Source organism: Pocillopora verrucosa, chromosome 9 (genome assembly GCF_036669915.1).
Source record: "Pocillopora verrucosa isolate sample1 chromosome 9, ASM3666991v2, whole genome shotgun sequence".
NCBI classification, from domain to species: domain Eukaryota; kingdom Metazoa; phylum Cnidaria; class Anthozoa; order Scleractinia; family Pocilloporidae; genus Pocillopora; species Pocillopora verrucosa.
Genome location: NC_089320.1, coordinates 20,645,461 through 20,663,798, shown reverse-complemented (window position 1 = coordinate 20,663,798; position 18,338 = coordinate 20,645,461). Strand labels below are relative to the sequence as shown.

Here is an 18,338-nt window from a genome sequence, read left to right as displayed (position 1 = left end):
TTGTCAGTTATTGACTTTGTCTTTACCGACAGAATAGAACTTTAAGGTGCACAGCCAAAATCGGCCTGTGGCAAATGCTCCAGTTGCCAAAGCCACTGAATACGTAACTTTCGGCTTTTCTGGTCGAACTTCGGTTTTCTTTCCCAGAAGGGGAAGGTCACTGTCTGTAAGCGATACGGATGTTTCAGTGTTTTCGCAACCATAATCCGAGAAAATTCCGACAAATGACCTTGGATTGAGAATGGCGAAAGTTTTGCCGTTCATTCATCAACTAACCGAGGGGCGCGAAAGGCGAGTGAGTAAGAGCGAATAAAAGGTCTAACGCTCAAAACGTCAGCTTTAGTAACTCTACACGGTGGCATATCAGCAGCTGATTGGCGATATCAAACACACGTGAAAAAATATCGTATTTTGTCACGTGCGTTGTTACGGCTTTACTCAGGGCTGGAAATTCTTCTATAACACCGTAGTTTATATGATGAATATCGTTTTCTTTAACAAACGTTTCTCAAAGAGTAACTCGATATCCTGATAATTAAGCGCCAACCCTGAGAAAAGTCCCAATCGCGCACGTGTAAAATTATGATATTTTTTACTTGTGTTTGATACCTCTAATCAGCCTTTCTCGCCACTCTATCAGGTTGTTTAATGAACGGCAAAGCGTTCACCACTCCCAATCTAAAGTCTTTTGCATGCTGAAATTTTCTTATCAGTAAAGAACTATGGTGTTTGTATATATATATATATATATATATATATATAAACAGTACGAGAGCGTGCATAGATTTGAAATTTCTCTTCTTGTGTTTAGATTGATATCTCAACGAACGAGTTCTGTCTGTACGTGTTCCCTTGCGTTACTCTTTATTTAAATTTGATTTGACCAATTGAAAATTATCATTATCATTATTATCATTCCTACTGCAACTACATATCACTATCATTATTATCCAGCTTCTACGCTCACAATTTCTTGTTTATTATTTCACTTTTCCTTCCGTTTCGATTCCATGATTATCTGTCTCCTGTTTTACAAGCTGGGGCCTATTTTCTCTTCATGATGTACGGTATCATCCCTCACTCAGTATTAATTAGGTGCCTTTCTTTATCAGACACCCGAGGAGTTCAAATCGAGTTTCATTCAAAAGGCTAGGAAATCAGATATAACAGACACAAGCTACAAGGGGTTTGCATATGATGCAGCCTGGCTTGTCGCCCTTGCGTTGAATAGAACAGCGCAAAATTTGGCTCCAACGATTCCTCTTGACACCGTCGCATTTGGAGACAGAAATTTCTCAGACCTAATGAAGAAAAATCTGTTATCAACGGAATTTCAAGGCGTTACGGTAAGTGTAAAATAAAAACGTTTCTATGAAGATTTCTGATTGGTTGAGTTTGATCCATGAATATCTTTACTAAGATCGTTGATTTGGTTTCTTGTGCCTGCCTCTCCTCGTTAGTTTGTTTTATTTTGTTGTTTTCCCCTCTTTTAAGCTCTTGTTTTGTTTTTTTTCATGAAAATACTTTCTTCCTTCAGACACTTCCATGAAGGTTAGCGAGGCTAACTTTATAAAGCGAAAGAGACAATGGTAATAAGTAACAAGCGGTCCAGCGATTATTGAATTAAATAGTCATTCTTGTGGGATATAACATAGAAACTACTAAAGAAGCAGCATATCGTTAAATCCAATCACAATAGGTCAAATTACCGCCATCTTTGATAAAGTCTTAGAAGTTTTGAAAAAAAGTGAGCTTAGCGCCACCTTCAAGGTTGTAAAGTCTCAGAAATTCCAAATGTTGCGCTGTGCCACAATGGAGTTTGATTGAGCTGGAATGTGCAGAGCAAGAAAAGTTAGCAGCTTTAATTGTCAACTGATAAAAAGTATTGAGTAGTTTGGAATTATCGTTTTCTGTCCGTAAAAATGACATTCCTAAAGTAGTATAATGTTTCCTTTTTAGAGCTTCTTAAAACTAAATGACAAAGGAGACAGGTCCGGCGTGTTTGAAATATCACAGCTAAGAGGTATCTTATGCTTTTCTACATTCACACAGTATGATCGTGTAGGAAAACTGCCCGAGTAATTACAACAGCCAATCAGAAGAAAGGAAAATACCCTAGGGAGCCAATGAGAATTCAAAGTAATACAAGCAAACTGCCTAAAGCGTGGGAAAATTCAGGCGACGAAGTCGTGATTGGTTTTAGTTTTGCATCTGATTGGTCGAGTAAGTGGTGCGTGATTTCAGGACCAATCACAGAGCAAAGAAAAGCAAAACTAATGCAATCCCGATTACTTTCCCCACTGTTAGTAAAATCATGTAATTTACTCTCGATTTGGATAATAATAATTATTTTGGTGTATAGTTGAATTTTTTCGTCAAAATCTTAAACGGAGCGTTCTGGGCTCGATTGTATCATCAAAACAGGGAAAACGGCTCGAATAATTTCAGTAATTATGATAAGTTAAATTCATTTTGATAAAGTAACAAGGGAAAAGGAAGGGAAGAGAAAAGTTTCCTTTCCAGATGTACATGCCATGTAACAATTATTCCTGTAATCAAAATAGGAGCAGAGTTTGAAGCCATCTGCAGTCACGATGTTGGACGAACCTCCTTGAATTTTTATCCTGATAAATACTTTCGCTGGGAAGGTAAACTTTAATCGTAAGCCGGTTTTGCTTGCCTTAGTAACCTTGCGTAGAAAACAAAACCCCTTCAAAAGTAATTGTTCCGAAGGCATCAAAATACAGTTAACACGAGGCTAATGTTTTCTGGAGTAGGATTCAACTAATGTATTTGATGATTGTGTACTGATTACACTGTCAAAAATTCCTGCGAATTTTCGGATTTCATAAGATATAAAACTCTTGACGCTTGTGAAGAATTAGTATCTTTCGACGTTGTTTCGCTCTTCACCAAAATCCCAGTTGATCTTGCCGTTAAGGTTGCGGAGGAAAGACTCAGAGAAGATGCTTCCCTAGGACAAAGAACTTCTTTGTCTGTGGAGGATATTATTCATCTGCTGTCTTTTTGCCTCAAAACCACGCAATTTACATATAACGGCACATACTATCAACAAGTTTTTGGTACAGCGATAGGTTCGCCCGTCTCTGCTGTCATTGCTAACATGGTAATGGTGACGTGGAACAAAGGGCCTTAGCCACTTCACCGGTTAAACCCTTTTTCTGGAAACGATATATCGATGATATTATTTCTGCGGTATCCGGAAATGAAGCGGAGCGCCTCTTGTCGCATTTGAACTCAGTAGAGCCGTCGATCCGATTCACCCTTGAGCGTGAAAAGGATAGACATTTGCCCTTTCTTGACTTAAATGTGTCCAGAGAGGTTCAGGGTAATTTAGAGACAAGTGTCTACCGTAAACCTACACACACCGACAAATACCTCGCTTTCGATTCTCACCACCCTATTTGCCATAAAAAGTCTGTAGCCAAAACCTTACTTAGGAGGGCTGACTGTCTACCATCTTCACTCGATTCGAAGGCTGAGGAGAGGAAATATGTTTCCAATGTCCTAAAGGCAAATGGCTATACAAAAAACTTTTTTCCGTAACTCCCAAAAACCAGTTACAAATAGTAACGCTCTTGATGAAAGGGAACAGCGACTGGTTTGGCTGTTATTCCTTACATACAGGGTGTTATTGAACCCATCAAGAGAATTTTGAATAGCCACAACGTTAAAGTTGCTCAAAAACCTTTTCAGACTTTGGGGCATATTTTCGCCAAACCTAAGGATCCTGTCACGAAAGAACAACGAACCGACGCCATTCATTCTATTCCTTGTAATGACTGTGACAACGAATACATCGGACAGACCAAACGTCAGTTTGGTACACGGTTTAAAGAGCACCAAAAAGCGGTTTTTCTTTGCAAAAAGGAAAATTCAGCTTTATCGGAGCATACATGCCTAACCAACCATACAATTGGGTGGGATAATTCTGAAAATTATCACCACTAATCGGCGTTACCACCAGCGCCTTTGTTTGGAGGCTTGGCATATTAACTCCGCCCACGCTCCTTTAAATCGTGACGATGGCGGTTTGCTTCCTGACGCCTATTTACACCTCGTCAGAAAAAAAGTCTGCTAATTAGTGATCATATAAAAGGACCTCTTGTTGCAGCGTTTAGATCACCCCTGATGAAGGCACTAGACAGGAGTGTCGAAACGTTGGGTCTATGAATTGTAACTTCTTCGGTTACATTCATTAAATCTGCAAACCAGAGTAGCATCAAACTATGTCTGATTGTCCACCTGGTTGCTGTTTGAACTTTAATATATTTTTTAGTCTAAACTTATTAACTAGGATTATTTAAAGAAATTTCAAACATGTGTCAAGACTTGTAACTAGAAGAAATAGTCACATGTTTTTTTGTATTTTTTTTAGCTGTAAATGACATACAATTGATCATAGCATGTGAGCCGAACTCTCAGAAATTTCAGAACAATAGGCCTGAAAAAATTGAGATGAAAGATATGCTTCGAACTCGTACCTCTCAGACTCTAGTCGGGCGCTATTATTAACTGCACTACGAAGCCACAAGCTGACAAATTTTTGTGGTTGTTCGTTCAGACTTTGCATTGTTTTTTATTATTCTTTTCTCAGGAGGGAAAGCGCCGATGGATCGACAAAGTGAACACAGGCAGCTGTACACAATGTCCATGTCTGTGTTTTTCTTCATGTGTTCTATGGCCTCCTTTGGAATTTTCTTAGCATTTACGTTCTTGTGCTTTAACATTAAGAACAGGAATAAAAGGTAGAACAATCTGTTTGATATTTTAAAAAGTCAAAAAATAAAGAGCCGTGGCATCATAGTGTATTGCCACTAGATAATTGTCCATGATCATTTAAAAAATTCTATTTAAGTCCATTTTTTGATTATACATAAAAAATTTCATAAAAATTGATAATGGAATTAAGTCTGTACGAGATCCGTCTCTCGTCTTATTGAATATGTGGTGTGAATTTGCTTATTCTGCCATCTAGCAGTTTTTTTGGTCATATTTTTTTTCCCAATAAGTCAGAGTATTGTAATGTCCGATTATTATTTTCAATGTTAAATTTTCTCATCTCGACTAGTTTGATAATAAATCATTTGGAAAATAGAATGATACTAATCCATAAGTAGATTACCAGATCAAATAACAGATCTATCTTTGTATCGTTTTATCCAAACATTAATTTTGCGACTGGCAACTGCAAAGATTTCTTAACCAATGAATTTTCATGCCCTGTCATGTCATGTCAACTCGATGTCATGCAATCGCATGTTTACATTATGTCATACACCAGAAGAAAGAAGGTTTTTCGCGTTCCCGCCAGTCAACTATTTCGTTTTCTAATTCTTGTCAGATTTGTCAAAATGTCGAGTCCAAACCTGAACAATATGATAATCTTGGGCTGCATTCTGTCGTACATATCTGTCATTCTGTTTGCATTCGATGGAGAGCATCTTAAGACTGAACTTTGCACGGTAAGTTCCCTTCTGTTCTCCTAGAAAAGATACTTTTAAGTTTGCAACCGCTGATAATGTTACAGATTGAAGTTATCTTCCCTAGAGCTTCATTCTGTAATAAATATTCCAATTCTGATGAAAAGACTAAGACTGTGCAGGTGCTAATACCAGAGAAATTCACACACCTGTGCGGAGAGAGAGCTTGATTCGTAGGAAAGGCACTGACTGACTCCGATTCAGTCACTGGGTTTGCGCCGCAACTCTATGCGGATCTGGAATCTCACTAGCCAACAATTAGCCTTCTTGTGAATGAAAGTGATCCTCGCAGTAATGTGCACTACTTAGGCAGTAGTGGAAATAAGGCCTGAAAAAAATTCAGGCCTGTAAGGGATTTGAACCCATGACCTCTGCGATACCGGTGCAGCGCTCTACCAACTTAGCTAACAAGCCAACATCATGACCCGCTCTCAGTTGGCTTGTTAGATCAGTTGGTAGAGCGCTGCACCGGTATCGCAGAGGTCATCGGTTCAAATCCCGTACAGGCCTGAATTTTTTTCAGGCCTTCTTTCCACTACTGCCTAATATACTGCCTAAGTAGTGCACATTACTGCGAGGATCACTTTCATTCACGTCTTTATCCGCAGTTCAAATATATGACTTTCATATATCCTTAACCAATTAGCCTACTGTTTCTCGCAAATGGGGCATCTCCATAGAATATTAACTTAGCTGAATCATTCGGCAAAATTTTTTCCTACTCCTGTGACTCATTTATTGTATCTTTTTCCGTTGAATTAGACAAGGACTACTACTATTTGTATCGGCTTCACGTTTGTCTTTGGTTCCCTGTTTTCAAAAACGTGGCGCGTTCACAAAGTCACCAGGATAACAAGCGCAAAGAAACTGGTAAGAAATAGAAGTCTTGTCTGTGACAAGTCATTCTCTTATCTCTTTAACTTATGTTTACTTCCCTCCAATGTGTTACTTTTCATTTTTTTACTTCCTCCTTTCAGAGTTCCCCCTCGCTTTTCAAGTTGCTCAGTTCCCTCCTTGAAATTTCAGTTCGTCTCTGTTTTGATTTATTTTTTATTAATTAATTCTCTTTTGGTAAAAATAAAGAAATCTTCAAGCGTGCTGACATACTTTGAAAACGCATTCCTTTAAGGAAATTTTTCATGGGAGACGCCGGGTAACCTTAGCTTGAGTACAGGTTTACGTAGAGGAATTTGTTAGTGCAAAAGTTTTTGGATCTTTCAGATTATCAGAGACCTGCATCTCTTTGGCGTCATTGGCGTTCTCATTCTCATAGACGCTGTCATCCTTCTCCTTTGGAACTTTTTGGATCCTTTTCAGAAGGAAATTAGATATCTCCCAGCACTGGTAAAGAAGTATATACACATTTCTGTTCTTTAAAGAAAAAAGAATTATTGACAGTTTGTGCGATGACTGACCTAAAGAACATTGTACTTTTGAAAGTTCCTTTTTCTTCTCAAAAAAGGTTTAAAGTCCTCATTCGGGAAAAACGCGAAAGGTTTAACACAGGACTGAAATAGGTTTTGGTTAAGTGACAATGAGTCAAAGCCCTCTCTCCCAATTCAGCAAAACAAAACCCATTTCCTGTATTTTCCCTTTCGTAGATCTGTGCCCGTTGTCAGTCCACTGGTCTTCTGTACCCACCGTTTCTCAGGTCCTGTGTACTCGCTGTTCCCTAGGTTCTTGTGCCTCCACCAAATATTTATAATCTTCCTAATAAGATGAATGTGGTCTGCTTGTTCACAGAACAATCACGAGGATGACAATATTCTTCAATTGCCGTACACATATACGTGTGAAGTCAACCGCATTGAAATCTGGCTGGGCTTGTTGTATTCCTACAAGGGAATATTGCTCCTGTTTGGTTTGTTCTTGGCTTGGGAGACAAGAAATGTTAAGATTCCTGCCTTGAATGACTCTCATCATATAGGTAATTTTTAACTGAAATAACCTCTCCGGTAACTAGAACTATTGGTGATCTTTTTCCTTCTCGCCTTGGGACTGTGTGCGTTGAAATTCCTTGTATAACTGAGGCCTTTTTGAAGACGGATTATGAAAGGTTTTAAAACTTTCACGAGTTTAGGCCCAACCCAGGTCCTGGTGAACGAACCATTTTCTTTTCGGAAAGTGTCTACGAGCTGATTTCTGAGGGATGGGGAAAGAACGACTGAATACTTCTCAAACTGTAACCCTTGCTCATTTTTTTTCTTGTCTTTTGTCATTGCATGGTGTGTTAGGCTCGGGATGTAGAACTCTTCTGTAAATTTATGAAAGGGGTATTCTTTGATCTGAAAAGTAGGATATGAGAATGGAAAGGTTTTTGGTATCGGGAAGGAGTGTAAACGGCATCTCCGTACACCTGTTCTCGCTTCAAATGCACTACTATGTGTGAAATAATTGTGTTATGGTTATTTCACCCTGTCTTTTCAGGTATGGCCGTTTACAACGTCGTTATCGTTTGCATTGTTGGAACTCCAGTTGTAACTTTTGTACACGAAAAGCAATTCGAGGCGTCGTTTATAGTAACAGGCATCTGCATTCTTTTTAGCACAACTTCTACCCTTTGCATTGTGTTCGTACCAAAGGTAGGATTCCCTAAGTGGAGTTATAAACACGAATGCTATTCGTTTAAAAAAAAAATGTCATCTTTAGACTTTCAAAACGAGCAGGCATGAATTTTTTCCTTTTGTTATCCATTTTGATTACTATTCTCTTCTACTGAGGTAAACATTAAATTAAATAGATTTGTGTGACTAACTAATTTTCCATCCTTCTGTACAATGCAATTTCGCCTAACTGATCATACAGCTGGTTGGTTAACCTGTAACCCTTCCCAAGTTCTGCTGCAGCATCATGCATCCTTCTTCACGTTAGATTTTTCCTTTTTCTTTTCCCTTTTTTTCGTGCGGTCAACTTTCCCGTTGCAAGCATCTCTGACAAAGGGGGACGGTACAAAATTTAAAATGATTTCGAGAAGGGACATGATGGTTATTAGTGCTATTCTTTAAACCATTTTAATGATTATTTTTCCTAGTACCTCTCTATAATCCACCTCTGAGAGATATTTTCTCGTCTAAAAACAGTAATAATTAATGACGATGATGTTTATAATGACAGTACTGAGAATGATAATGATGATGATTTTCCATTTTCCATCATCTCAAATCCCCTTCTTAACTCTTCAAAAAAGTGACTGATTGATTCTTCTCAGATTGCAGCGCTTAGGAAAAACGGATTAAACGAGGAGTACCGTGCTCGAACGCGCACCTTCAGCTCGTTGGATACATTTACCGTCACCACAGCTAAACGCTCCTGTTCTGGTAAAGACACCATCAACAAGGATGGAGAACTTCAGCGACTTAGGGAAATGCTAGACATGGTACGTAGTCAGAAGCCAGATAAAAGCGGTGATGGTGATGGCGGGGTTAGCAGGGGAGGGGAGGGGGGCTAGCATATTGGGGAAAGGAGGGCAGAAGACCGTTGTGGCCCGGGTACGATTTCTCCGACCTGAGGTCACCTCTGGGTTTAGTGCGTTGTTGGTTCTCGTCCTTTGGTTTCTTCCCTCCAAAAAACTCTTAAAGTTCGAATTCTATCTCGGGAATAATGGACGAAGGCAAACTGTTCGTTTACCCAACCTCGTGTTTCTCCATAAAACTAGTGGTATGGTCTGCCGGCAGGGGCTAATATTGCCGAAATGAGTGTTCTGTTTGAATTTTATTCACAGCTTCAACGAGAAAAGAAAAGAATAAGTCACAGCAATGGAACCAGCATGACCACGCAACTGTGAGATGAATCTTAGACTGCACTGAACACATACTGACAATGTCACCCAGCTAGCTCGTGACTACATTTTCGTTGAGAAGTATGACGAGAGACTTAGATGATCGTATTGTCATCAGGATAAGTTTCGCGGTTTCTTTGTTCATGAACTAGCTGTTAAAGACCGTCTCGTCAATAAACACCACTTAATCTAAACATCAGTAGGAAGAATAAGTTGGCGATTTTTCGACTCACATAGAAAAATTGTAGTAAAAATGTACTTCTCGGGATGATGAATAGCAGATAACATTCTTTCTTCAGAAGTTAAGTTACACTTCCAAGCAAAGAGAGATCATACATTCCAGTATTGTGATATGTGAATTTTAATTAGTTTGAAATCATTTTAGATAAGATTCTACCGATTAAAATAGGGCTCTTACAATTTAATTGAGGGTCTCAATGGGGTTTAAGCCGTAAAACAGTTAAAAAATGTGCTAGTTAGACGTAAAAATTGACAAATTTTAACCGTTAGTCGAAAAAAAAAGTGAAAATTCATTTTTCGTTTAATGGAAGGAAATTGACTGTTAGCCGTAAAATGGCCAAAATTTCAACCGTTAGCCGTTTAATCTATACCCTCCTGGAGACTCCCTTAATATTCTATATAATTCTAAATTAATTTTCAACCATTACAAAAATAGTTTAAAATATATCGCACGTGCAGATAGTCGAAGTGTCAGAGCATGGTGTTTTTATACCTAACAATTGTGATCTAAGGATCTCTCCTAACTTGTTCTAAAGTTTACTGAGGATATTTAGACCGTTTAGCCCCTTAACCCTTTAGAAGACAAGCATCTAGTTTCTGCTAACAGCATCAATGCTGAATCAAACATTAAAGACTTGAGACTACAGTAAAGAACGGCTCAAAGTCAGTATCGGAGTAACTGCGCACCTACCCCTCCCCAAGCCCAACATCAACCCTAAGTTAATCGTTGCTGGGTTAGGGGGTAGGTGCTCACTTGTTCCGATACTGGCAGTGATCCGAAATAATCGCTAACTGTGCACCTACCCCTTCCCAAACCCAACATGAACCCTAAGTCGTTATCAGTTGACAGTTGTTGGGTTAGGGGAGGGGTAGGTGCACACTTGCTCCGATACTGGCAGTGATCCGAAATAATCGCTAAATAATGAAAATTAAAAATTTCTCCTTGTCACAGCCAAAGGAAATGTGTAGAAACCAGCATGGAGAATTTGCATGCTGATGTTAGGGGGTAAAAAGTTAAGAAATGAAAACGAGAACCTCCTAGGTCTAGTCCCCCCCCCCCTCTCCTAAGAAACGAGGCAGTAATTCTTCTCTGAAAGAAAACTGTCGTTACCATATTCCATCGCCACACCGGTTAATTAAAAATCAATCGCTCTATATAGCTGAAAGGTCGGGTTAGAAAGTACAACAGCCAATCCATAAATGTTCAATAATTAGGGAATAAATTACATCGACAAGAGATCTTCGCTGGATTTTGACAGCATTAACTCTTTAGCAGTTGTTTCAGTGGCCATTAGATGATTGACGTCACCAAAAAAATCTCGTCTCCTCACTGGTGTCTCAAACAAGATAGGGCTGGACCTTGACTCTGCTAATCTGTCAACAGGAAAAACGCATGTTTTTTTTTTAAAATGTACATGCAAATGCTCCAAGTATTGAAGGCACCACCTGCTGCGTGCGTTTGAAAACCCACAAGGATTTATCAGCATTTAGTCCGAGAATTTGATTAGTCTTTCCCTTGATCGCTGAAGCGTACTTCAACAATTTTTAGAGAGGTTAACCATGACGGTTACGGGAAATGGCAAGAAGCTAAAACTAAACTCCTTTCCGGCTAATTTCAGGCCCTTTTTTAATTTGTATTAGTCGCGAGTAGAAAAGTTTAAATAATGGAAAAGTTAACATATCAGAATTGATTTTTGCCCTTTGTCGCGGCCGTAAACGCCATGTCTACTCATTAATGTTGGGCTTCACGTGCGCCGAGCACGCACAAAGTCCAAAGCCGTAATGTGTAGGAAAATTTTTTTAGTCTCCCAATACCCCATTACTAAAGAGGCTTGCTTGAAATAGTTGTTGCAATCAGGAGCCACTTGGGCTCTTAGAGTAAGTGGGTGCATTTCGTAGTCTGCGCCACTAACTACCCAAAAACTTTCACCGATGTTGCACCAGTAGTTATTGCGAGTGTTAACTAAGACCTTAACTTAACAAACAAACGTTTTCTCGAAACTGAGGTATTGTCCATTTATTGTCTGATATGTTTGTTTCATCTTGCATCTCTTGCAAAAGCAGAGAGATGCAGACGAACGAACCGAACAGGCAAATAAAATATCCTTTAAACAGAGCAATCAAATCACTTAAGTAAACTTACTTCGTAAATTCCGCGTCAAAGTCGTCGTCTTTTGCTGCAATGTCCTATTAATTGCAATGGTAAGTTAGACAGTGTATAAGCAAAATGGCCTAATCATAGTAGCAAATGCTAAAAAATGCTCCGTTTAGTTCAGCAAGTGCATTTTTAGCCGACTATCTAGATATACGACGCATAAGACAAGCAAACAAGTAAAAATTATAAGACAACATATTACCGAGAAGTAGTAACCCCCATGGGGTATTAAGAAACTGTTGGGATTGCTTCCTACTTCCTTCATTTCGTTCTGTGATTTGTCAAGAAAATTCACGCCACTCTTTAAAGCGATCACATGAAAAACTAAAAGCTATGGCAACTTTGCTGCTCTAATCAGGTGGCTGGTCCACTTTCCTCTTGAGATCTTATTGGCTCGTTGTAATATTTCCTTTCCGTCTGATTGGCCTTAGTAATTACCTTGGTTTTGGTCTTACGATATTCAATCGAAAAGCGCTCTAATCAGCTTCTCTCACAATAATAAACACGATATTGACGCTAATAAAAACAATTACCAGGGCTTGCAGTTTATTACTGGAGTCATCCATTATACCCGAAGAGGAATCTGCAGATACATGAATTTTTGGCGTGTTTACTCTATTTTCTTTGGGTATAGGGGTCGCGTAAATGTCAACGTTTTCGTTTTGAATCACAGATGTGGCCTGTTCAGTATTCTCCTTGTTGTCCTGTGAGACTCGCGGACTCCCATGATCCTTCTCGGGTTTTCCGTGTCCCGCTTTTTTCTCGTGGTTTTCATATGCAAGCTTAAAGGCATCAGCAATGGTCAGCGCCATGGCTTGAGCCTAAAAAATGTTATTAGTCATCATATGGTTAGTATTTCCTGTCATTCTACCTAATTAAAAGGTCTTTAAACTTCAAGTAGTGCCAGAAGCACTTGGAAACCTTCATAGTGATAAAACGCACTTCCTGATTCCTGATTCCTGACGGGAAGGGGGAGTGACAACAAGACAACCGGATAGGAAAAAAATTACAATAACTTCGAAATAACAGTGTAGTGAGCATTCCTTCTCAAAACAACATCTGCATAACTAAGAGAAAAAACACCGTACACAATTTTATAAGAAGGTTATGGCAGTATCACTCAAGGACTTTCTGAATGGAAACTAAGAAAGACCTAGTTCTGTCTTTCTTTGTATCCAAATCATCTTGATATTCTCAACTGGAATCTCGATTTGCAAAATCGACATTTTCATGGATAGGAAAATTGGTGAGGAGATACCATTAGCACCCCTCCTAAAACAAGGCAAAATAAATAAAGGAAAGAAAAACATTAGAAAAAACAACAACAACAACAACAACAACAACAACAGCATAGAATCCAAAGAACACTGAGAATAAAATGAGAGAACTATACCATTGCCGGTTTGCTGCAGAGGAAAGCGTGGCACGTCAAATCTTGTTTGCCTTGTGATCGACAAATGAACGCAAACACTTTGGGAAAGGTTGGGTCGGCCACACAATATGAAACACTAGAAATTAGAAAAACACAAATGAAGAGATTTGAAAATTGGTGCACCTGAGAGTTCTTAGTAAAGCTACGAGCTACATGGGAAGAAAAGCAATTATGTAAACGGTGTCGCGTTAAAGAAGCATCCGAATACAGTCAAAGCTAATATGGAAGCGATCCTGGCAGTTATGAACATTACGCAGTGGTGAAAATAAGGCCTGAAAAAAATTCAGGCCCGTACGGGATTTGAACCCATGAACTTTATGATTCCGGCGTGGCACTCTACCAACTGAAGCTAACAAGCCAACTGAGAGCTGGTCATTATGTTGGTTCCAAATAAACTCCCGGAGCGGTGAATAAATGACTGTAAATATATGAATGTCGTATATGTGAACTGCGGTTGAAGAAGCGAATGTGGAAGCGTTCCTCGCAGTTATATGAACACCACTTATGCAGTTCACATATCCTATATTCAGGCCTTATTTTCAATACTACTTAAGTAGTGTCCATAACTGTGAGGATCGCTTCCATATTCGTTTCTTCAACCGCAGTTCACATACATGATGTTCATATATTTACAGTCATTGAAGTCAAAACCTGTCTACGGTGAGGATGGGAAGAGGAAATGTGGGGAGTAATCATTAGGGGAGAACTCCAACTTGTTTAAGAATTCTAGCCTTCAAACAAACCTTCATTATCAGCGCTGCAGGAGGTGCGTTCCTCTGCCCGCAGGAAAGATTTGGGACGAGTCAGAAAATGTTTGTCGGGGGTCTGGCACTAATACCCCGTGCAGACCCCTCGTAGGCTCGCGTTGCTCAAACACTCAAACTTTCCCACGGCGAAAAACGCTCGTGCCGAAGCGCTAATAATGAGGGCAGGCTAAGGAGTTAAACAGAGAATTAGTAGAGGTTATAACGCATGTGCAGTCTAGCCTTTCTCATTTGTAACTAACTGACTCTTTAATGAATAAACTCCCGCTTAATAGGATGATAAATGTTGCTGATGGCAATGGGTATCACGTATTGTAGATGGAAGCCGACTTACCGATAAATTGGGATCTCCATGACCCTCTCCTGGAGAGAATAAAATCAAATGAATTCGATGGAATTAAACGTCATGTCATGTTTGTATATCAACAAATGGGTTCCTATCTGTCGTGAGTCTGTTCAGTGTTTGATCAAAATGCGGCTACTGAGAACTAAAAAGTGGCACACAAGGCGCAGCCGAAAATGCATGTCCACTGATTGATGTTCTTGCTACAGTTTGACATTTTCTGTGATCTATTACTGTACAGATTCACGGCAACATAGAAGCTGTGTGTTTCATATGATATAGAAGCAAAATGTTGTCAATGGTGTTGTCATCCACGCGCCCGTCCTCCAATGGATCATAAGAAAGAACCAATCAAATTGCGCGTATAATTTATCTTTTCATACAAAAAATAAATGGAAACTAAACATACCTTTGAAATCATATCTTGTATGGAAAGCTTACGGGTAGAAACGGTAATTAAAACTTTCTGAAGGCTTCCACTAGCTGGGGTATTCTTCGTCTATAGAACAATGTACAAATATGACCAATGACAAATCTAGCGGTTAGACATACCAAGCTTCATTTATTTACTATAGGTGCTTGCTTTGGGGTAATATATAGATTTAGCCAAGCCTAAAAGCGGAGCTCGCATTTTTTTTCCCCGCACGTCTCAAGGGCGCAACGCCTTGCCCCGGCCAGGACTAGAACCCGGGTCGTCCGTCTCGGAGCCCAGTGCACTGACCACTGGACTACTGGACAAAGCCGTGGCGTTGGCGTGCCTGCAGTACAGTTGACCACGCATGTTAAAAGTAGCACCTTGTACGGTCGTACGGTTGTACATCCAAATTTTTTCGGCTTGATGGGTTACTACTATTTTGTATAATTATGGGGCTTCGCTCTGCGAGCTCCGCTATAATTGGGCTCAGTTGTTCAAGGTTAGGAAAACGCTACCCAACGGATAAATCGCTATCTAGCAAATAGGTGTTGTCAAAACACTTATCTAGTGGTTCTTCGAACAACCGGGGCCTGGAATTGACTTTCAGCGATGATCTTCTGGTATTACATTACTAAAAGCAATTTTTGTTGTATTATTTCTGCAGCCATGGATCCAGTGACATCATTTTACCAAAGTGTGACAACAAATCGCACCAATCGAAAACCTCAGGCTCGTGTGGGTGTGTTTTGATTGGCCTTGATTCTGCTAGCACACAAGGTTATTTGTTTTAATTTGATTTAAGCCTACCTTCTTCGTGTTTGCGACAATACTCTGCACAGCTTCATCAGTGCAGCCTGATCCTTGGGCTTGAAACACAGGACAAGATCCAAGTATCTGCAAACGTAACATTGGGAAATTAGCTGAAATGTGTCACAAAGAAATTGTCCTCAGCAGAGTGGGTGACTGACTATAAGTTTGTATCAATACCTTGACATAGAAGTAAATTCCTTCTTTCAAAGAATCTTCAGCATGAAGCCAGTCTTCTTGATGTTTACCTGTTAAGTAACCAGTAAATGCGATAAGTTTTTATTGGGATTGAAAAGCATCCTGAGATTTCGTGTCACGTGGGAGAAGCAGAAACTGCTTAAAAAAAGGAAATCAAGACCTTAAATCAAATATAGTTTGTAAGGAAAGACAAACATCACGCAGACAAAAATATGAGCCCAAATATCATCTGGGAGGCAAGAATTCGAATCCCGTCGAGGGCTGAATTTTTTCAGGCTTCATTTTCTGCAATTGCCATAATTTCGGCCCACTTGCGAGAATCATTTCTTTGTTAAATTAAATTAAATTAAAAGAAAAAGAAGAAAAAACCAACAAACAAACAAAAACGTCAGGAGCAACTCAAGTGGAGACAAAACCAAACAAACTCGTGCACACAAAAATTATGCAAATTTTAGCTTCACTGTATCTTTACATTTGGAATTTCTTCATATCTGCGCTAACCGACACTTGTAGTTCTTAGCCCTAATACATAATTCACTCAGGCAATGGTGAACAATAATTCACGGAAGGGGAGGTAGATATCCAACACTTTTACCGGAACTGAGTAGTTCATTGAGAATTTATCACAAAAGAACCAAAAAACTCGTTCAGTCATTTTTGTCGATATATACAATGGTCGGAGATTTTAAAATTTTTGGGGCGCCATTTTGTCTCTGCCTTGAGGTGGACACTATTTGAAAATCACTTTCGAACGGGCCAATCAATGCGCGCAAAAAGCACCCTTCACTAGCGTGATATGTACTATAACTAATAATGAAGCTGATGTTGAACGCTCCTAGCGCTACTAATACAACAATATATACGCCAGAATACACCGTCATAGTTTACGTAGGTGAGAAAAGATCGAAAAAATACCAAAACAAGCGATGATGCGTTAAAATCAATTCGTGAATAACCATTTTAAGCTACATTTTCCATCCTAGCTAAAACGTATCTGATGATTGATCTAGGTTGGAAGAAAGCTTTCTTTCGAAGAATATTAAACCTTCATGTTTCGTCCCGTGTGAACAGTGGACAATATGGATGGCTGTATTCAATGTAAGTGTTGAGTGCTTATGCGAAGGTTTATGCGTATTACTGCGATCTTGGCATTGCAGAAACAGCCTTGTAACCTTGGTTAATCGGTGTGTTATAGATTCTGAACTCTTGAAATTTGACAGAGTGAGTAAAACTCGGTTTTTGGACGCGACATTGATGCCCACGACCTAATTTCGTTTTGTCCTGTTTTCTGGGATAATATCAAGCAAGGAACCTTCCAAAGAACAAATATTCCTCTTGTAGATGTTATAAACCAAAATACAAACAGAACAAAACAAAACAAAACACGATTAAACAAAACAAAACACAACAAAACAAAGTGGGAAAAAACAGCATAAAAATTAAAAGGACAGATCAAAAAAATGTCAAGACTGTCGTCGTATCCAAGAAGAACATTGGTTCAAGACGTACTTTCCGTTGGTAGTAAAAATATAATCCATTCTATTTTTCGCTTTTATTTCACCGGAGTTGTCTAGAAAATTGCGCGAAAAATTGGTGTAATTGAAATCGCTCTGGTGTGACAATTGTACATGACCACTGAAAATGAACTAATAAACACGTTATCTTTAATTTAAGTTTTCAAACGAATGCAAGAAGGTTCGATGACGTACATGCTTCAGCGAACAAGTCACATCGAAGTGACGCTTGTGAATCGAATGTGCAATTAGAAATATAATTAAAGAGATTTCATGATGACCATTACAATTTTTCAATCCGAAGAAGTGGTTTCAAATTTTCCATACTTAAATATATAACACGTCACGATACCGAATATAATAAACAAACCATTAGAGCATTAAAAGTAAAAACTTTAAAGTCATTACAGACTTATTCCGAGAAAAAAATCAAATCAAATTGTCCCGACCTGACTTGGAATAAGTACTCAGCCCAATTTATTCATATCCTGGTTTTTATCGTTCTGACTCGTATTCAAATTTTTCTTTTCGCTACATCGCTTGCATTGTCAAAATATTTCCGCCGATAAGCAATTCAGCGGCGCAGCTATAGGCACAAGCGAAGCAGAGGCGCTTTGAATTAGCCAAAAAAAGAATGCTATGCGTCTCTCTCGAAAGAGAAGAAATTTCAAAATTTCATTCAAATTATAAAATATCTTCTACAGGCTATCTTAATCAATTTCTTCCCGCACGAACGCTTAAGTTCACACATGCGACCGATCAGTACGTGTCTCCAAACGTAAACCTCAAATTAACATATGCCGATTTATATCGCTAAATTTTGGTGATGTTCCTATCGCTTTTCGAATCATACTTTCCTTTCACCTTAGGGCATCTTTTTTTCCCTATCCTTAAAAAAAGAATGAGCTTGTTTTATGTAGTGTGATCGTTGAAAACAAAGAAACGAACATTCGCTTTAAGGCAATCCTGAATTAAATATTTCTCTCCAGACTAAACCTTAACTCGATCTTCAAACATATCTCCTACCTTTGCTTTTCTCCCCCTCTGTTACCTTCGCGTACGGACTCGGCGAACCTGCGCCAGAAAACGTTTTTCTTATAACTTGAGGGCTATGCTTTACCTTCGCGGCAACGGTCTTTAGAGAGTTCATTTTGCTTTTGAAACGAATATCACGGACAGTCAATTACA

The 18,338-nt window shown here is 39.1% G+C and overlaps 2 protein-coding genes across 3 annotated transcripts in view; one reads left to right on the top strand and one right to left on the bottom strand.

The window, feature by feature from the left end:
* Positions 1 to 10,576, top strand: part of LOC131777086 (gamma-aminobutyric acid type B receptor subunit 1) — a 20,897-nt gene extending 10,321 nt beyond the window's left edge. For both annotated transcript variants that reach the window (XM_059093307.2, XM_066172183.1), the window contains 11 exons: positions 1,113 to 1,346; positions 1,960 to 2,023; positions 2,565 to 2,648; positions 4,619 to 4,769; positions 5,366 to 5,486; positions 6,267 to 6,374; positions 6,726 to 6,848; positions 7,248 to 7,431; positions 7,932 to 8,086; positions 8,713 to 8,880; positions 9,226 to 10,576. In XM_059093307.2, coding sequence (XP_058949290.2) covers positions 1,113 to 1,346; positions 1,960 to 2,023; positions 2,565 to 2,648; positions 4,619 to 4,769; positions 5,366 to 5,486; positions 6,267 to 6,374; positions 6,726 to 6,848; positions 7,248 to 7,431; positions 7,932 to 8,086; positions 8,713 to 8,880; positions 9,226 to 9,288 — 1,455 coding nt within the window. In that variant the 3' untranslated portion in view covers positions 9,289 to 10,576. The remainder of the gene's footprint in view (positions 1 to 1,112; positions 1,347 to 1,959; positions 2,024 to 2,564; positions 2,649 to 4,618; positions 4,770 to 5,365; positions 5,487 to 6,266; positions 6,375 to 6,725; positions 6,849 to 7,247; positions 7,432 to 7,931; positions 8,087 to 8,712; positions 8,881 to 9,225) is intronic.
* On the bottom strand, positions 9,645 to 18,338 carry LOC131777087 (low density lipoprotein receptor adapter protein 1). The gene is made up of 9 exons (XM_059093311.2): positions 18,177 to 18,338; positions 15,619 to 15,686; positions 15,439 to 15,525; positions 14,626 to 14,715; positions 14,208 to 14,236; positions 13,071 to 13,185; positions 12,211 to 12,498; positions 11,666 to 11,709; positions 9,645 to 10,896 (listed from the first exon to the last, which is right to left on the bottom strand). The coding sequence occupies exons 1-9, from the start codon at positions 18,298 to 18,300 to the stop codon at positions 10,746 to 10,748; spliced, it is 996 nt and encodes a 331-aa protein (XP_058949294.2). The 5' UTR covers positions 18,301 to 18,338; the 3' UTR covers positions 9,645 to 10,745.

Coding starts and splice junctions, on each gene's coding strand:
- LOC131777087 (XM_059093311.2), bottom strand. CDS start 18,300: ATGAACTCTCTAAAGACCGTTGCCGCGAAGGTAAAGCATAGCCCTCAA. Junction 15,526..15,618: donor GAATTTACTTCTATGTCAAG/GTATTGATACAA, acceptor TTACGTTTGCAG/ATACTTGGATCTTGTCCTGT. Junction 10,897..11,665: donor TTTGACGCGGAATTTACGAA/GTAAGTTTACTT, acceptor TCCTGTTGACAG/ATTAGCAGAGTCAAGGTCCA.